The sequence below is a fragment of the Ammospiza nelsoni genome, chromosome 6, assembly GCF_027579445.1.
Source record: "Ammospiza nelsoni isolate bAmmNel1 chromosome 6, bAmmNel1.pri, whole genome shotgun sequence".
Classification (NCBI taxonomy): Eukaryota; Metazoa; Chordata; class Aves; order Passeriformes; family Passerellidae; genus Ammospiza; species Ammospiza nelsoni.
The window spans coordinates 29,549,781-29,566,244 of NC_080638.1; the positions used below are offsets into that span (position 1 = coordinate 29,549,781).

At 42.7% G+C, this 16,464-nt stretch overlaps 1 protein-coding gene across 1 annotated transcript in view; it reads left to right on the forward strand.

The window, feature by feature from the left end:
- Window positions 1-8,079, forward strand: part of DPF3 (double PHD fingers 3) — a 155,988-nt gene extending 147,909 nt beyond the window's left edge. The window contains exons 9-11 of the mRNA XM_059474851.1: window positions 3,070-3,182; window positions 4,459-4,540; window positions 5,624-8,079. Coding sequence (XP_059330834.1) covers window positions 3,070-3,182; window positions 4,459-4,540; window positions 5,624-5,694 — 266 coding nt within the window. The 3' untranslated portion in view covers window positions 5,695-8,079. The remainder of the gene's footprint in view (window positions 1-3,069; window positions 3,183-4,458; window positions 4,541-5,623) is intronic.
- Window positions 8,080-16,464: the final 8,385 nt, after the last annotated feature.

Below are 16,464 nucleotides of genomic sequence, written 5' to 3' on the forward strand. Positions count from 1 at the left end.
TCTGTGATATGGAGCAGGGATGGTGTTCACTAACACTGCCTCAGGAAGTCTTGAATGTGTGAATTTTCTCATAGCATGTAAAACACTAGGTTTTGAACAAAAGTAGCAGGAAAAGAAAGAGATCATGAAGAAGGAGAAACCAGGGAGGAAAGGAAAAAGAATTTTAATATTTTGAGTATCTAGTGGTCTGCTTGCCATATACTACAGTGCCTCACCATGCTGATAGCATAAGTAAAAATAGTCTTTCCAATGACATTAAGCTGGGATCATGGTACCAAAAGGAATGTTGCTTAATGTGAAAGAGCATCTGACTTAGAGGCTGAAGAAAGGCATTCTTTTTGCCTTACACATGGTATAAGCCCTGGGCTAACAGAGAGCAACCTGCAGCTATGCAGACTCAACTCTTGCAGTCACAGTACTTGGAGAGAGAGCCTAATGGAGTGAATGAATTGGTATGTTCTTGCAAAATACTTCTGCTTTGCTACTAGAAAGAAATCACTGTGGCCCTCGCTCTATTCCTAATTTTTCTAAGGAATACTCCCACAAGAGCCCATTTCTTTTAGGCTTGTGGTAGGTGTGGTTCTTAAGAAGTGCTCTGTAATATAGGCAGGACGTTTCACTTCAAGGATGAAGCACCACTGATGTGAGATGCCACAGTGGAGACCTGCAGAGGTGTTTTTGAGCTAAATGAGGAACAAAACAGGCAAGACTGATAACTGGAAGAGAGCAGGAATGGCTATAAAGGGACAGAGATAAAGCAGTGAACAGGACCTGACCCTCATGTTGTGTTAGAAAGGGAGGGTTCTTTAGCTGGACTCTGCAATGAGCAGTGTGTGCGCACAGGCAAGTGAGCATGTGAGGATGTGCATGCATTTAGCTGGGATTTATTTCTGTAAGTTTGATTCCATTCTTTTGTTTCTTTTCAAATGTGACTGAAGCTATTTAAGTCTGACTAATTCACCTCCCTATATGAGTTGTTTTCTGTGATATATTCCAGCACTGTGCAACATTTCTGGAAGCAACTCTCTGCTGTTGGGATGCATTTTCTCCCTGATGTGTAGCATGGCACATTTGTTCTATTTACTGGTGTTGAAATAAGGTTTGCATTCAATGTAAATCAGATCTGGAGAAACATTTCAATGTCATGTCAGGTTCTGCTAGTTTGGTAGTATCAGAAAGTATATGTGGTCCTCTCAAGTAAGAAAAGGCATCTTGTCACATCTCCTTTTGCTTAGTTGCAGTCTCAAGGCCCCTAGAACTTTAGTTGATCCACTGTAAATCTCATTAAAAACTGTCACTTGTTTTGTGCTGACATTTCAAGGGCTCCAAACCCCGTGATCTTCTTAGACCATCTGAGCCCATCAGTATTGTCAAGATGTTTCTTTATTCAAAGGCTTAAGAGTGATATGAGCATTTCATGGATCTCTCCTTTTCGAAATATCTCCTTTATTTTCTATTCAATTTCTTTAATAATTATGCATATACATTTCTTTGCTGGACAGGTTTAGTTGTTGTATCGCAACCATACTAATATAACTGGAGAACAAAAATTCTTATTACAGCATTTGGTGGTATAATGGACACATTAAAGAAATATATCCCCTACAGCAGTACTTCCTTATCCAGCAATTCTCAGCAACTCTTTGCTTCACTAGCTGGAAAATACAGAAAGTTTTTGTAGGGTGGTGATGGGCACTGTGATGATGCAGCAAAATATTACTGATAGGTCTGGTAATGAAGATGACACATCTGTGCCCACATCTACCATAGACATGCCTTTTTTTTCTTATTGGAGAAACAGCCTTTCTTTCTCGTCTCTTAAAAAGGCACTTAAGCTGGTGGAAGTGGAAGAGATTTTTTCCACTCCATTGGTTGTAGTCTAAGAACAGCAGATTGGGTAGAGGTGAAAACCCCCCCCACAACTTATGGTGCCAGTTTCTAGAAGAAGCAGGCAGCTGTGCAAGATGTGCATACCCATGTTCCTAGTCTTTCTACAGATGAGCAATTGACTCTCCCTGCTCTGACCATGCACAGTGTTAATGTTTAAGTGTGTAAGAGAAGGATTCTAAATATGAGGCTTTCCAAGAAGGTGGGCAGGAGCTTTTTGCAGGAGACTTAGACAATATTTCAGCCAGGTAAGGGTGGTTTGGGAGTACAGTACTTTATTTCAGCGGTGTATTTGTCTTGTTTTGTTTTGCAGAAGGAACACTCATCCTACCTTTGGTTTGTTTGTTTGTTTGTTTGTATTTTCCCCTCCAGAAAGCCCATTGCTGACCCTGCTACTGTGGTACCGCTGTTTTGCAAAGCTGAAGTCGACACGCATGTAGGGGCGGGGGTTGTAACTCTGGCAATTTGTCCTTCCCGATTAGATGTGACTGTTCTGCTAGCTTTCCCTTCTTTATTCCTTTCATTTAGTTCATTGTGGGAAATGGCTTGGGATTTTTTTTCCTTTCGGTTTCCTGTTTTGATCCTGGAAGGCTAGCTGTGCAATTTGGTTTCTTCTGTGCCAACCGACTTTAGTGGCAGAGCTCTTAAAAAAAATAAAAGAAGTCTTGCATCTTCTCTGTACGCTACTGCTTCCATTTAAGCAAAGTCTACAGAATTGCTCCACCCATTTGGACACCAGGAAAGGAAGCTGTGAAATGGAGAATAACCTCATTTCCACCAGGTCCTTTGTTCCGGTCGAAACAGCACTAATTGAAACTGTAGTCCAATTTCTATTAAGACAGATGGTCTCTCTCTGAAATTGGGTTTGTTTCTGATTTCATCCTTTTTCTTATTTTCTTAAAAAAATAAACATCCCAACAAAAAAAAAACAACTCAAAGCCAAACCATTTTTAAGAGCTCTGAATAAAACTGCTTTGCCAATGGGGTGGAAATAACTCTGATTTTCTCTTGTGCCCGGCAGCGAAAGGGTTAATGCCTGCTTTCCTCTTTGGTATCTGTTAGTTGCAGCCCATGTTGTGATCAGTCCATGTCCGTGTGTGTTTTGTTCCCAAATTTAATGCTGGTTAATTAACAAGCAATAAGTGAGCCTTAACGATGACCATTGTTTCCGATCTTCCTCAGGACACCCGACCTGCCTGCAGTTCACCACAAACATGACTGAGGCTGTAAAAACCTATCAGTGGCAATGCATTGAGTGCAAATCCTGCAGCCTTTGTGGGACCTCAGAGAACGACGTGAGTCCATTTACCTTTTCATGCAAATAAGCATCACTGCAAGCCGCTGCCATGCCCACCCTTGAGAAGCATGTGGCACTGGTGTGGTCATTGTTTCACTGCTGCTTCCTTGCATCTCCAAGGAGGAGCCACCCCTGAGCACAGGGATTCTCCCCAGTGTCCCCATTCAGCCACGGGTCTCTGCTGAAATTACCACAGGTATCATATAGGACCACTTAAGATGCTAATACTTGTGGTTTGTGTATTTATTCAATAGAAATTAGCTGGGGGCCATGAATTCATGTTGCAGGGAGCTTTCAGCATGATAGTCAGAAGCAGATGCGAATAAATGATAACCCAAGAGAGGCAAGTATGCTCCTTCTCTCCCTGATTTTCTTTACTTTCTTGGTATGATTTTTTAAACTTAATTACAAGACTTGGGAAACATGAAACCATTTGAAGTAGGATGGCTAAGCCTCACCTAATCACCAATTCCAGTGATTTCCAGAGCCTGCAGCTGAGCAGTGTCTTCCCTGCAGGGTTTGCAGTTAAAATCTGATGCTAAGGGTCCTTGGCAGCCCATGAGAACCTTGGAAAATTGACAGTGGCTGGAGAACTTTGGAGGTGATTAGCTAACACTATATTCCCTACAGCAGAATAAATTTTAAGCCTGAAATTTTGTTTTTGCTTTAACATAAAAAAATCAGAATCCAGGGAGCTTAGGAATCACAGGATACTTCAGAGCAGCTTTTTTCACCCCAAATATATGAAAGAGCTGCAGAGCACATGGTGGGGTCATGTAATTTCCATCTGTTTCACAAAAATTTTACTCAGCTGAGTTTTTGAAAATTGTCTAAGTCAAAGGTTTCCTCTGAAGGAATGAGACCAGCACATGGTGACACCGGAGCCCAGCAAAGCCTGCCCTCTTCTCAGTACAGCATATCGCCGGCATAACAGCTTTTACTCCTGCATTATGAGGCCATCTAGGACTGGAACTCCTCCACTTCTCATAGTGATTTTCTACTTAGAAACTGAGCTGTCTTGTGCTGAGAGAGGCTTTCTGCAGCCTCTCAGGAATATGGTGGCTAATCATGGATGGACAAATGTGATGCTTGTAGCCTTTACATTCCCAGCAGTCCCTTAGTCTCTGTTGTTGCAGATCTGCATTCCCAGCTGAACATTTCTGGTTACCCTACTTAAGTTTTCATCTTGGCAAGAGACTAATTTACATAATTTCTCTCTTTTTCTCTCCTTCTCTCCCTGTTTCCCTACTGTCTCTCCAACAAACCTGCCTCAGGACCAGCTGCTCTTCTGTGATGACTGTGACCGTGGCTATCACATGTATTGCTTGAATCCACCAGTCTTTGAGCCCCCAGAAGGTAACATATGACTGAAGTCTGCTTTGAAAATAACAATAAAGTCTTTGTGGAGAAGAGAAAAATTTCAGAAAGGTGTTTTGAACCATGCAGGGTTAAGGAAACAGTAGTGAAGCAAAGGGAGGTAGCACTGAAAAGAAACAAAATTAATAGATGTGAAGTGCTAGTGTGATCTGTGATATCCTATTCAGTCTTGCCTGGTCTCCTCCTCTTCCAGAACATGGCTCTTTTGTGGGTCATGGGAACCTTTGGTGGGTACCCATGGGTACCATGGCTCTTTTGTGGGTCATGGATGTCCCACATGTCACTGGTCACCTCAATTTGGTCAGCTGAATTGAGCGCTTGTGAAATGTGAGTTTGGATTTCTTAAGAAGTCAAAGTCCTGGAGAGAGATCCTCATGCAGGGAGGTCCTCTCTGGAACATCTGAGAGCCTGTTGGCAGGAGACTGGATTAAAGGGAATTACCTTCCTTTCTCTATGACATGCTTCTATTTTGGCAGGCTGAGGGTTTGGTGGTCTGTATTATATTTGGTATGTAGTTATAACCACTGCAGGGGGTTCAATTGGACTATGCTATGACTGGTTGGAGTTTGTCACTTGGCTGTGGAGCAGAGGAACCAGTGTCTTACCACTAGAGGTTCTCTGACTAAAATCCTCAGAGAGCAGTAGAATTGGAGGCTTGTGAGTGTGAGTGACTGCGGTTTACATGAGGGGAAGAACAAGAATAATTACAAATTAATCGTGCACTCAGGAGCTAATGTTTGTACCTTTGGTAAAAAGGAAGCTAAATCAGGAGGGGAAAATCTTGAAATGCAGCTAATAATTATCTAAAGGTTTCCACTGGGAAGTGGTTTATTGGAAGTGTGAAAATATAAAACACCTCATGGCAATGCACACCCCAGCAGCATTGCAGCTCATGTAGAAAGCCTATGGATGCAAAGGCAAGGGCAGCAGAGTCTGCTTCACAAAAGTACAGGCAACTCCAATATTAGGAATATCTCATATATTATTTAACGCAATCTTGGCATAAACTCTGAGAGCCTTGATTTCATATCAATCCTATAAGAAGGATTTCTTCATTTGCAGGGAGCTGGAGTTGTCATTTGTGCCAGGAGCTGCTCAGAGAGAGAGCATCAGCTTTTGGCTACCAGGCCTGAGGAGATCCAGCAGTCAAGAAACACCTTGCTCCTGGTGTTGCCATACCAGCACACAATTCCCACCCAGAACACAAAGACACGACCCACATCCAAACGAATGGACACTCAAATACAGGAAGAGGTATCTGTGGAATTCACTGTCACTAAGCCAGACCTCCTGGGCTCTGCTAGGACTGTGTACTTTCCCAATGATCTGGATGAAATCTCTTCACTGCTGTGCATGGTTGCTGCTTGCCATTAACAGGCTCACATGCATCATGGAAGGGGGAGGGTTGTTGTACCAACATGGAGAAGTCAATTTTGTGTGGCCTTGTGCTTTCCGTTTAGTCTTTTTTTAAATGAAAAAGTAGTAAGATATTTCCCAAGGAATTATTGGTGAGTACTTCAGCTGGGAGCAGCACCAGGTGTTTCTCTTCAAAGGCTTGACTGGAAATCTCTTTACTGTAACCACTCTGTAGATTCATGGGTGCCTAAGAGGGGTGCTCTGAGAATTGCGTTTAGTTCAATATTTCCCAGTTCATGAACAGCACATTGTCACTAAGAGAAGCACTGATCAAAATTTTTTGTGGTGACACTTTCTCCATTGAATCAAATGTCCTGATTTGGCAGATCATTACGAATCTGTTTTAAGCGTAAGAAAGAGCAGTACTGGTATGTACACACTCAAATGGTTAGAAAAGCCTTTGGTGTTCAGTGTATTCAGGCATACTGTCCCACTGCAATGCCAGCAATACCTTCCTGACAATTTCTTTTTGTTGAGAAAATTCTGAGTGAAAAATCTTATGTATATGCAACTAACTTTCTGTTTAGCTCAGAAAATTGGACAAAAGAAAAATTGTCATCTTAAGTTGATCATAGAAAGTAAAAATTTTTAACTTTCCAAGCAATCTAATGTAAGTTGCAAAAAGGAACAATTTTGGCTTAAGGTCAAATGCAGCTCTTTGATTAATTTTTTGAAATTTCTAAACAAAAATGTTCTGCAACTGAAAGCTGAATTTTCTGGGCATTGCCTAATCTGGGCTTCCAGCATTTCCAAAGTGTTACTGTTTTTTGTCAAAGTAATTATCAAGATCTAACTAAATTTCCCAATAATTTTCCCCCAAATTCTCTACAACTGCATCTTTGGCCAATGACATATTTTGTTTAAAAACCTTCCCTAGCTCTAAAGAAAAGAATCTTTTGCTGAACCTAGCATGAAAAGAAGAATTTTCATAATGATAAAAAAATTTAAATAGGAATAGTTCCACTTTATTTCAACAAAGCTTTACTAGTGAAATGAAGAAACTTTAAGAGAGACCATCCATTGAAAAAAAAAAGTTCCATTGAAAAAAAAATTATTGCAGTTGAATCTCTTTGAATAATTTAAGACATTACTAGGAGAATAAGTACATCCAATATTTTCTACAAAATACATTTTAAGGTTAAAAACCTACCACTCCCTGAACTGCCAAGTAGCCCAGAATAATCATTTTTTGGGTATGATGTATATCACTTTCTATGCATAGATTTAAGTGGGTTTATAATATAATTTTATGAGAGCAGTATGTGACTCATGTTGCTGGTACAAGTAGGTAAGGATACTGAAGATTATATTTGGCATATTTATATTGCTTGAAACTCTTCTGCAAAATGAAATGTCCCCAAACACTTGAAAGACATTGTGAAACAATATTGGTGAGCTATTTTTTCTTCCTTCTCCTGCTAATTACACTTCGTTAAGATGAGCTATACTGACCTAGTGCACTTTTCCTCATTATTTAGATAGTTTCTTCCCCTTTTGTTCAGCTTACACACCAAAAGTAGCTGTGTCAGCTACTGGATTCTCCCACCTACTGTTGCAGCCTCTTCTCAGGCTGCAGCAGAAGTATTTTAACCTGTTAGGAAAAAAAAATGTAGAAAGTATTTATCCTAATTGTATTGGACCAAATCTCTCCTGGAGCAGCTGCACTGGCTACCTGTAAAATTCATTCAATATCTTGTGCTTTCCCTGTGACAACCCTTCAATGAGCTAAGAACACAAAAAAATTTGAGCATCACGTCTGGAGAGAGCAAAGTGGAAGCCTGTGCACTTGCATCAGGTGTCTGATACCTGTTGGGACAAGACCCTTGAGCAAATGTAAAATAAAGCATCTTCCTCCCAGTCTGGAACTGCCCTGGCCCTGGGGAGCACTTGGAGGACACAGCTGATCTGCATTTGCATTTACACCCATCTGTTGGTGTGGTTGAACCCTGCTGATCTGGCATTTTGGGACCATCACATGGTTCTGTCTGATACAAAATCCTGTTGCTGTTGTGGCTAGGAGTGCAAGTGTGTATTCACCAGAGACACCACTGGGCTCTGTTACAGGAAATGGGTGTTTTGGGAAGAGTGACTGGAAATGAGAAGTGTGTGTGCTGCAGGAAACTTCTGTGGTGGTGCTGCTGGTGGGATCAGCAGATGTGGGTTAGTATTTTTGCTGGTCCTCAGCTACCAGGACCTAGAGACTTCCATCATAAAAATCTCCATCACCTCCCAGTGTCCTGATGTTTACTCTGACCTTGGAGGAGTAGGACAATGTCTGCATTCCTAAACAGAGAGGAAATGCATGTTGTTTTGTCCTGTGTGTTTAGCAGACACTGCTGGCTCATCATGAAAGTCTCAGGTAGCCTGATTGGTGGAACCAGCTGGTGCAGAATTTCAGTGGTCTCCATTCCTGTGACAGAGACAATACTGAAGGAGCTGTGCTCTCTGTGCAGACCTGCTTTCCTATTTTGTGGTTTTGATCCAGAGCTGTTTTTTCCTCCCACAACTGTTCTGCAGCCAACAATATCTTTCATGTCCAGAAATACTCCTCTGTGGCCATGCTGAGGTTTCATCAGAATGAAGTATGACAGAAGGACAGATTGCTGGATCTTCAATGCCAAAGCACTGTTTGCCACCTGAGATCAGTGTGACAGGGTGCTTGCCCACTGTGGACCAGCTGTGTTTCATCTCTCCAGCTTTATGCTGTGTGCTGTGTAGCCAGGTAGCTCCAGGTAACTTTGGCAGCAGATTAGATACAAGCTCTCCCATGTGGAGAACTTCCTCCAGCTACAGCCTCCCTTCTTTGCTAGCTGAGTCCAAGATAAGGGGCTGGAATGGACCTCTCAGTGGCATATTTACCATGCATTCAGAGCCATGTGTGTTGGTGCACGTTAGAAATACCGACTGACCTCCCAGGTGAAAAATGCACCAGCTTTGCTGAGGAGAGGTTGTGGTACTACCATGGGGGTGAGGAAAAGGAGTTTAGAAAGTCTGATAAGCGATTCCCTGTCACCTGCTGCCCCACTGGGGATAGTCTCCTGCATGACTGCTGGGATGTGTGACTTGGGCAACACCATCTGCTGTCAGGCAAATCCTGTCACTGATCTGGTCTGGCCACTAAACAGTGTGAGGGCTCTGGCTCAGTGTGCTGCTCTCTCTCTTGCTATGGCAGGATATGCAAGTTTGTGGGCAGTCCCTGAGGTGAACAAACTCTAGTGTTTTTTCAAAACTCCTCTGTGTAAGCAAGGCAATTAATATTTTAGCACAAATCAGGGCAAACTACCAGAAGATGGTAGATCCTGCATGCCTTGAAGACTTCAAATCAAGAACGGACAGATTCCTAGATTTATTTTAGTTGAACACAATCTTTATTTAATCACAGGAATGTCTGACTGAAAAAGGTTTATGTTACAAAGGAAGTCAGGCTGGATGATGTAATTGTTCTTCCTGGCCTTATTATAAAAACAGATGTTTACTGTGGGAGAGGATGTATTTAAATACAAGTGTATCTGCATAATGGCCTTAAAGTATGTTAGTTAAACATATGCACTTGACCCTTGTACTTTTGACTCCTTTTGGATAAACTAAAAAGGTCAGTTAGAGAAAATCATCTTTATTGATGCAGTAAATTGTACATTACCTCCTTCATGCCCACAATGGCATCTATTTTGGTATTGGCTACCTCGGGCTGTTCCAGAGACTGAACAATTCAGACTGTATTGTGTGAAACCATGGCTTGCCTCTGGCTCTCCCTCCATCACATTTGTGTGCTGCTCTGCCCAGTTTTCTGTCCATTGTGGGAAGACTGGCTGGGGAGGGCAGCACCTGCAGGGGCAGACTCAGAAACCAGAGGGGTGGAGAGATGACACTGAACAGGGGCATGCAAATGGTGCCACTGAGGAAGTGAACTCGTGTTGCCAGCACAGAGCCTCCCCCATAGCTTGGAAAAGGCAATACCTTTGAGAAACATGAGATGGGTCCTAATCTGCCCCCAAACTGTGCTTCCATAGCTGTGTTGTTGCATCAAGTTTACAGTGCAGAGTTTACATTCTGTAAATGTACCTCAGACCAGCTCTTGAGCTAAGAAAGCCACCATTGAGTGTGTTCTTTTGAAGCAAATGTTACTCTAAATAACTTTGAAATCATGATTTTTCATCTCTCTTTGAAAGGAGCTTAGTCAATTCTGCCCCAAAGGAAGATTCTCCTGCACCGTGCAGTGTTATGGGGCTGTAGCATTTTCTTTACACCTTCAGCATGTGTTTTGACAGGGGTCATTTGGGAGGTGAGGAGTGGATGGGGGTGGAAAGGAATATTAATTAAGCTTGTCACTGCTAGAAGGATACTGTGCATTCTGGGCAAGAAAATTCCAGGTAGAGCTGGACATGATTTTTTTCTGTGTGGAATGAATTTATTTTTAAAAAATGTGCTTTTGAGAGAACCATAATTATTCATATATCAAAGTCCAATCTGGCAAATTATTTAATACAAAAACTAAGGGGGAACAATCAAAAGAGTTGAAAATTATTGTTTCAATCTTTTTAGAAAAAAACAATTTCAATATTTAAATTTTAAAGTTAATATAATTTATATTGGGAAAAATCTAGCACCAGTCTGTGAGGGATGAAAGTGCAGATCTTATGGAGGACATGAGTAAAAGATAGATTTTCTTTTCAATGTTGTTATGGGATGTTTGGGATGATCACGAGGAGGTCACCTGACATTTTAACAGTTGTCCAGTTCCATAATTTTTGGAAAATAAGTTCTGTGGAGAGGAGCAGGCAGACAGGTCAGGAAAGACCTTCTCTAACCAGTTCTGGGTTCATTATGATCTTACCATCTCCCACTTTTACATGACAGGAGGAGGGTAGTGTGCAGCTGGGCAGGGTGACCAGGGCTGCCAGGCAGGAGCAGGGGGGGCTGCCCCAGTCCCCCAAATCAGGGGGTCTGCAGAAGGAGCCCCCAGCCAAGCTGGCAGGGATGCTCACGGACTGAGCACACCTGGAGCTCAGTTCCCAGCGCTGAGCCGGATGGGGACAGCCTGTCCTGCAGGGCTGTGGGGGCTGTGCCCATCCCAGGGGCACTCAGAGCTGCTCTGAGCCAGCCCGGGATGGGACATTCCCCACACCCCACCCATCGGGAGTTATAAAGCACAGGGCTTATTGCCACTTACAACAAGGATTGTGGCACTGCTGTGGGCAGGTGCCCAAATCTGTGCCTCGCTTCTGGAGAAAAGGCAGGATAGCAATCCTTAGCTGCTCCTGCAAAGCATTTGGAACCTACAAGCAGTGTACAAGCCTTAAGTGCTGCTATTTGCCACAGTGCTGCACACCCAGGCTGTGGCAGAACAAGAAGAGCCAGCTCTTCTGGGCTGTTCCTTACACCATTTATTTCTGCCAGCCACAGGCCCATGACGCTTCCTGGGAGATAGGAACAGGTGACAAGGCAGGAGGTGGATGTGAAAGATCCAAGACCCTGCAGAAGGAACAAAAAAGTTTAGTTGCTGCGCTGTGCCTCCCCTCTGGTAAAAGAGGGCAGGAATTGTGACTGGCAGGCAGCCAATTCCATCTTTGCTGGTGATACAATTACCAGCAATGACCTCCAGCCACAGCAGTAGTTAAATGGCTTTTCAGGGCAGGCGCCATACCTGGTCTGGTTTACGTAAGATAAACTCAGGTTTGCTGGAGGGGCAGGGAGAGGAGGGGGGTGTCTGTGGTTTGAAGGGGACTGATTTAAAAGTGTAGCTGCCCAGCCCACTCCCCATTGTGTTGCCCTGGCTCTGTAGGCTCAGGGAATGTCCCTGTCCTACCAGTGCCTGTGCCATCCTCCAGGGCCAAAGCATCATGTCCCCGCTCATGGGAGCAGCTTTGCAGAGTGCTGGCACTGTCCCAGCTCTGTCTCTGGCAGTGCTGCCTGGGGCACAAGGTCTCACTGCCCTGCAGACAAGGGTGGGAGTGACTGACGCTCCCAGGCAGTGTCCTGGGCCCCTGGGGTCAGTGGCTGTCTTGAAGGAGGCAGAGCTGCAGGTTGTGCAAGCACAATTTTGCTGTCCTGATGGCCAAGCCTTAGCGCAGGGTAGAGGAGAGGTGCATCACTCCCCTGTCTCTCCAGCTGCACCACTGGGGTGTTCGGACATTCCTCCACCACTGGGCATTGAGGCACTTAACTGAGGGCAAAGGGGAAGGTAAAGAACAGCAAGTGCCTCCAGGGGACAGAAGGGGTTTTAGGCTTTACCCTTTTATTGTATGCCAGTGAGAATGCCAGGCATTTAGCAGCTGGGGAATCAGACCAACAGTTTATTAATATTTGTTGTGTATTTCTGCCATGTTGGGTGAAAGTGTAAAGTGTTATTACAGTAGTGCATTTAGAATATATGTTGTTACTGATGTTTTGAAATGAGAAAAATTACTATTTTCAGATCAGCTTACTGCCCTTTGTGTGCATGAAGTTAAAAATAAAACACTTCATGCTGGAAAATTGCTGATTTTTCAGATATTGATATTTTCTTTCAGACTCCCGTCAATCTAGTTATCCATCTGATACAATTCATTGTAACAAACTATAGGTTGCACCTCCATGGTGACTCTGGAAATATTTCATCTCTTCCTGCTTTCAGAAGCTAGGGAGAAAGAAGGGCAGGTTTTATTCTTTGTATTTGGAAAGACTGATAAAGGATGACACATTCATTTCATGTTCATCTCCTTTCCATGTCTTGAATGATTGAATTGGCTGGCTGTGACAGCATTCCTTTCTGTAGCGGTCTGAAGTGCTGCCATGGCTCACCTCTCTATGAGAATGCACAGTCCAGCATTTTGTTCAGGATTCCTCCTGCTATTGCCATATAAGACTTTGGAACTGCTAATTCTCATCAGGGACCCTTGTGCCTACAAGATAAGCACTCCCCTTCCTTTTCTCAAGAATCTTCTGCCTGGAAGACCAAACCCCCTGCTGCCGATGAACTCTGATGGAGCACAGATCTGTTTCCAGCCTCAACGTGTGCTTCTGCTGGACACAGGACCACATTTGGATGCTCACAATGTACTCCCACTGCAGAATTTGTGAGCAGCAGTGAAAAAGGAAATATCTGGTGAAAAACAAAGAACAAGACATGAATGTTATACCTGACCTACTCTTCCATTGTAGCTCTTCTGGAGTGCAACACTAGAGATGTGCCCCTGCATACTCTTCGGAAGGCTGTGCTTGAGGAATTTCCAAGTGTCATCCCCTTTGAGCTTCTTTACAGAGTACCTTTCCTTGTTCATTCTCATTTTCTTACAGTATTTCAGAGACAGTGTATAGTAAAACTGATTTGAAAGGTTTAGAACAATTCAGAAATAGACAGGTCCAAATCAAACCATCAGCTTTTATCTCTCCCTTAGAAGTGTTCAACAAACCTTTGATCATTGCAGAGAATCAAGCTTGTGTGCTTATTTAATCTCAACTCAGCATTAAGGCCATACAGTAATTCATAAAGACTTTTCAGTCAAAAAATGTTCCTTTAAAAAGGTGAGAGATATTTACTCTTTACCTTGATGGCTTTCCATTTCTTCTGCTGCAGCAGAAATCAACAGTCTTCCTGTTTGCTTGGACTTCCTTCCAGCACTGCAGCCTGGGTCAGTGATGGGCATAGGCCTGGAAATAATGTACGTCATTGGACTGCAGACAGAAAGAGAAGCTCAAGAGTATTTAAGTAAATTGTCATCTGTGTGACTTAGTCAGATCTTCTAAGAACCAGAAGCTTATGTACATGCTAATTTATTGGATCACCTGTTCTTCATCTGCCATTTCAGGTTGAATGTGCCATTGATATACGCCTTTTTTTTTCCACTAAAAGTGGTTGAAAAGAAAAACACAGCAACTAAAATTGGGGTGAGGACGATTGAGTTACAATCTTTGCTGTGATCCTTTATTTGATTTGGGACAACATTGTCCCCATTATTCTAAAGGAAAATAGAAGGAGAATAAATCTGTGACATCATAGCATTTCTCCCAGATAAAAGCTTTTACAAGATGTTTTCTCATCATCTTGCAAATTCACTTTTAAAATGCCGAAGTAATGATTTCTGAATAGTGACACTGGCACAGCCTTGCTGTGTGATGCTATGGTATTAATTTTTAATTAGGAGACTTAAGTTATATATACAAATATGTATATATATACATATATATTTGTGTATCATCCTAATGTTATTTACTGTAAACATTGCTCACTGATTAGGAATAGGTCTAGAGTCCTATAATAAGCATTACTGAAGAAGAAGAAAAGAGCAAATCCTACTTGTTTTGGAAAGGTTTAGAATTCTAAGAAATAGGGCAAAACATTATCCCTTACAACTTAATCTGAATTGTATTTGGAGCATGACTTACCAACACATTAAAGAGAACCAATGCTCTAAAATGTGCGACTGATTCTCAGCTGCTCTTAGTCAACATCCACTGACTTTATGGTTGGCCTGGTATCCTTAAATATGCCAAGTCTAAGTCTTGGACTTTAGTTTTTATGAAAAGGTGTGTGGCCGCTTAATAGTTGAGCACACTCAACACATGCAAGAAAACAGTTATTTCTATCTCTGTCTGTAAGTTCTGGTCTGTTTATGCCCTGTTCTGGCTCAACCTGGCTCTGGTGATGCCATGTCACAAGCTCCAAAGGAAAGTGAGAAATCTCAGCAAAAGATAATGATGGAGCAGTCAGCAACCAGGGCAAATGTCTCTCTAACTTCATGGAGTTTGAGCTTGTTTCACCAGTTTTCAGTATACTGCCTTCTGATTTTCTGTGAACAACTCCTCACTGCTATATCAGGAAACAGTGTACAGCAGGACATTATCTTCCTCACCTGTATGGGACCTCACTTCAGCCAGTTCCACCCTCCCCTCTCTTATTCATTTCTAAATCTGTTCTAGTATTTTTGATCTGTGTCTTTACATGGAATTCTTTTCCAGCCCCTCTCATTTTTAGCATCTCTCCCTGGAGTCAGTCCTCTTCAGCATCATTTGCTCTGAGACAGCCACCCAGGATACGCCACAAGTGTTTAAAGCTTTACTTCCAAGCTTTGCTTCTCTCCCAACACTTTGTCCTGACAGTATGTGTTTGCCTTTTAGTCATCCCATGAGTAGGCCCATGGTCATCTCTGGGATATTTTTCCTTTGTGATTACAGCTCAACCCAAAAGGAACCTGTGTTACAGCCCAGCAAAGCCATGCAGCCTTGCTGCTGGCACACACACCCTCCTTCCCCAGTGCTCCAGCTGGGGATGTGGTCAGGCTGCTGGTGCATGAGATCACATCCAGCAGGGCTACTCCCTGGAAGCCAAAGTGTTGCTTAGTAACCCACTCATGGAAGTACCAGAAGCATTTTTCAATCTGTCACATTGGCAAAGAACACTGGCTTCTTGATTTAGAGGCATTCTGCTGTGCGTGGCAGGGCCATGCTCCATTATCTTGCATCCAGCACTATCTGCAAGCAAGGAAACGAACCTCCCATTTAATGGAGGGGCTGGGAGAAGGTGGGGGTGTGAGGAACAGAAAATATTTTTCTAGGAACATGAAGCTTTTAGCTGGTTCTCTTGGCATCTAGTCCTCATCTTAACTCCCTTCCCATGGGAGATATTCTCTGCTTATGAAATGCCCTCCAGGGTCCTATAGCAATTGGCCAAACAGGACCCTGCAGCACCTTCATCTATTATGAGACATTACTGCAATAAAACTTGGTGTGTCATACAGAAACTGGATAAGGTATTGCAATATTTATGCTGTAAGCCTCAGTGTCATGGACAATTGCTACAGAATAATGTATGTCTTTTCTTAATGCAGTGGAGTCACAGCAGCTTCAACAGAGCACACTGAACACAGATCATCTGTGATTGCATGGTTTCCTCAGTTATTTTCAAATTATTCTGTTACAGACACTTAAATGAAAAATATCCTCTCATTTAAAAATAGACCATAAAGGCTCTTAGGTTACTCCCCCTTTTAAGAATAATTCAGTCTGAGAGCAAAACCTCCAAGAACTGGGTTCTGACTTGAGGGTTTTACTCCTTTATCTGGCACTGGTTTATCATTTAAAATGGCTTCAAAAAGTAACTTGAGGGCTTTTATTTGAGGTACCTTATTGAATTGCTATCGCATCTCCTCATTTTGGAAATGAAAAGGTATTTTAAACAATGTCTAGCTTTGAGCTCTGGGGACCAGCTGGACTCTTCCCATCCTACTTCTTGCTGTCAAAGACAGTAGAACCATAGAGTGTGTCCAGCCGTGGCATCACCCATTTCTGTGGCCTGCCTCCTGTTGACAGATTGTGTCCTGGAAGCCCTCTGCAAAAATTTTAAGGGCTTTTATATGGGTCATTGAAGGTCCAGGGTGGTCTGAAGACAAGGTTGTTAGACAAATGTACCCAAGGGTTCTTTTGGTCTTTGAAGTGTTATTTATCTGGAATGATGCTCAGTGTTGCAGTGATGAAATCAGCAAGTTTCATCACATTTTTTTTTTGTGTAA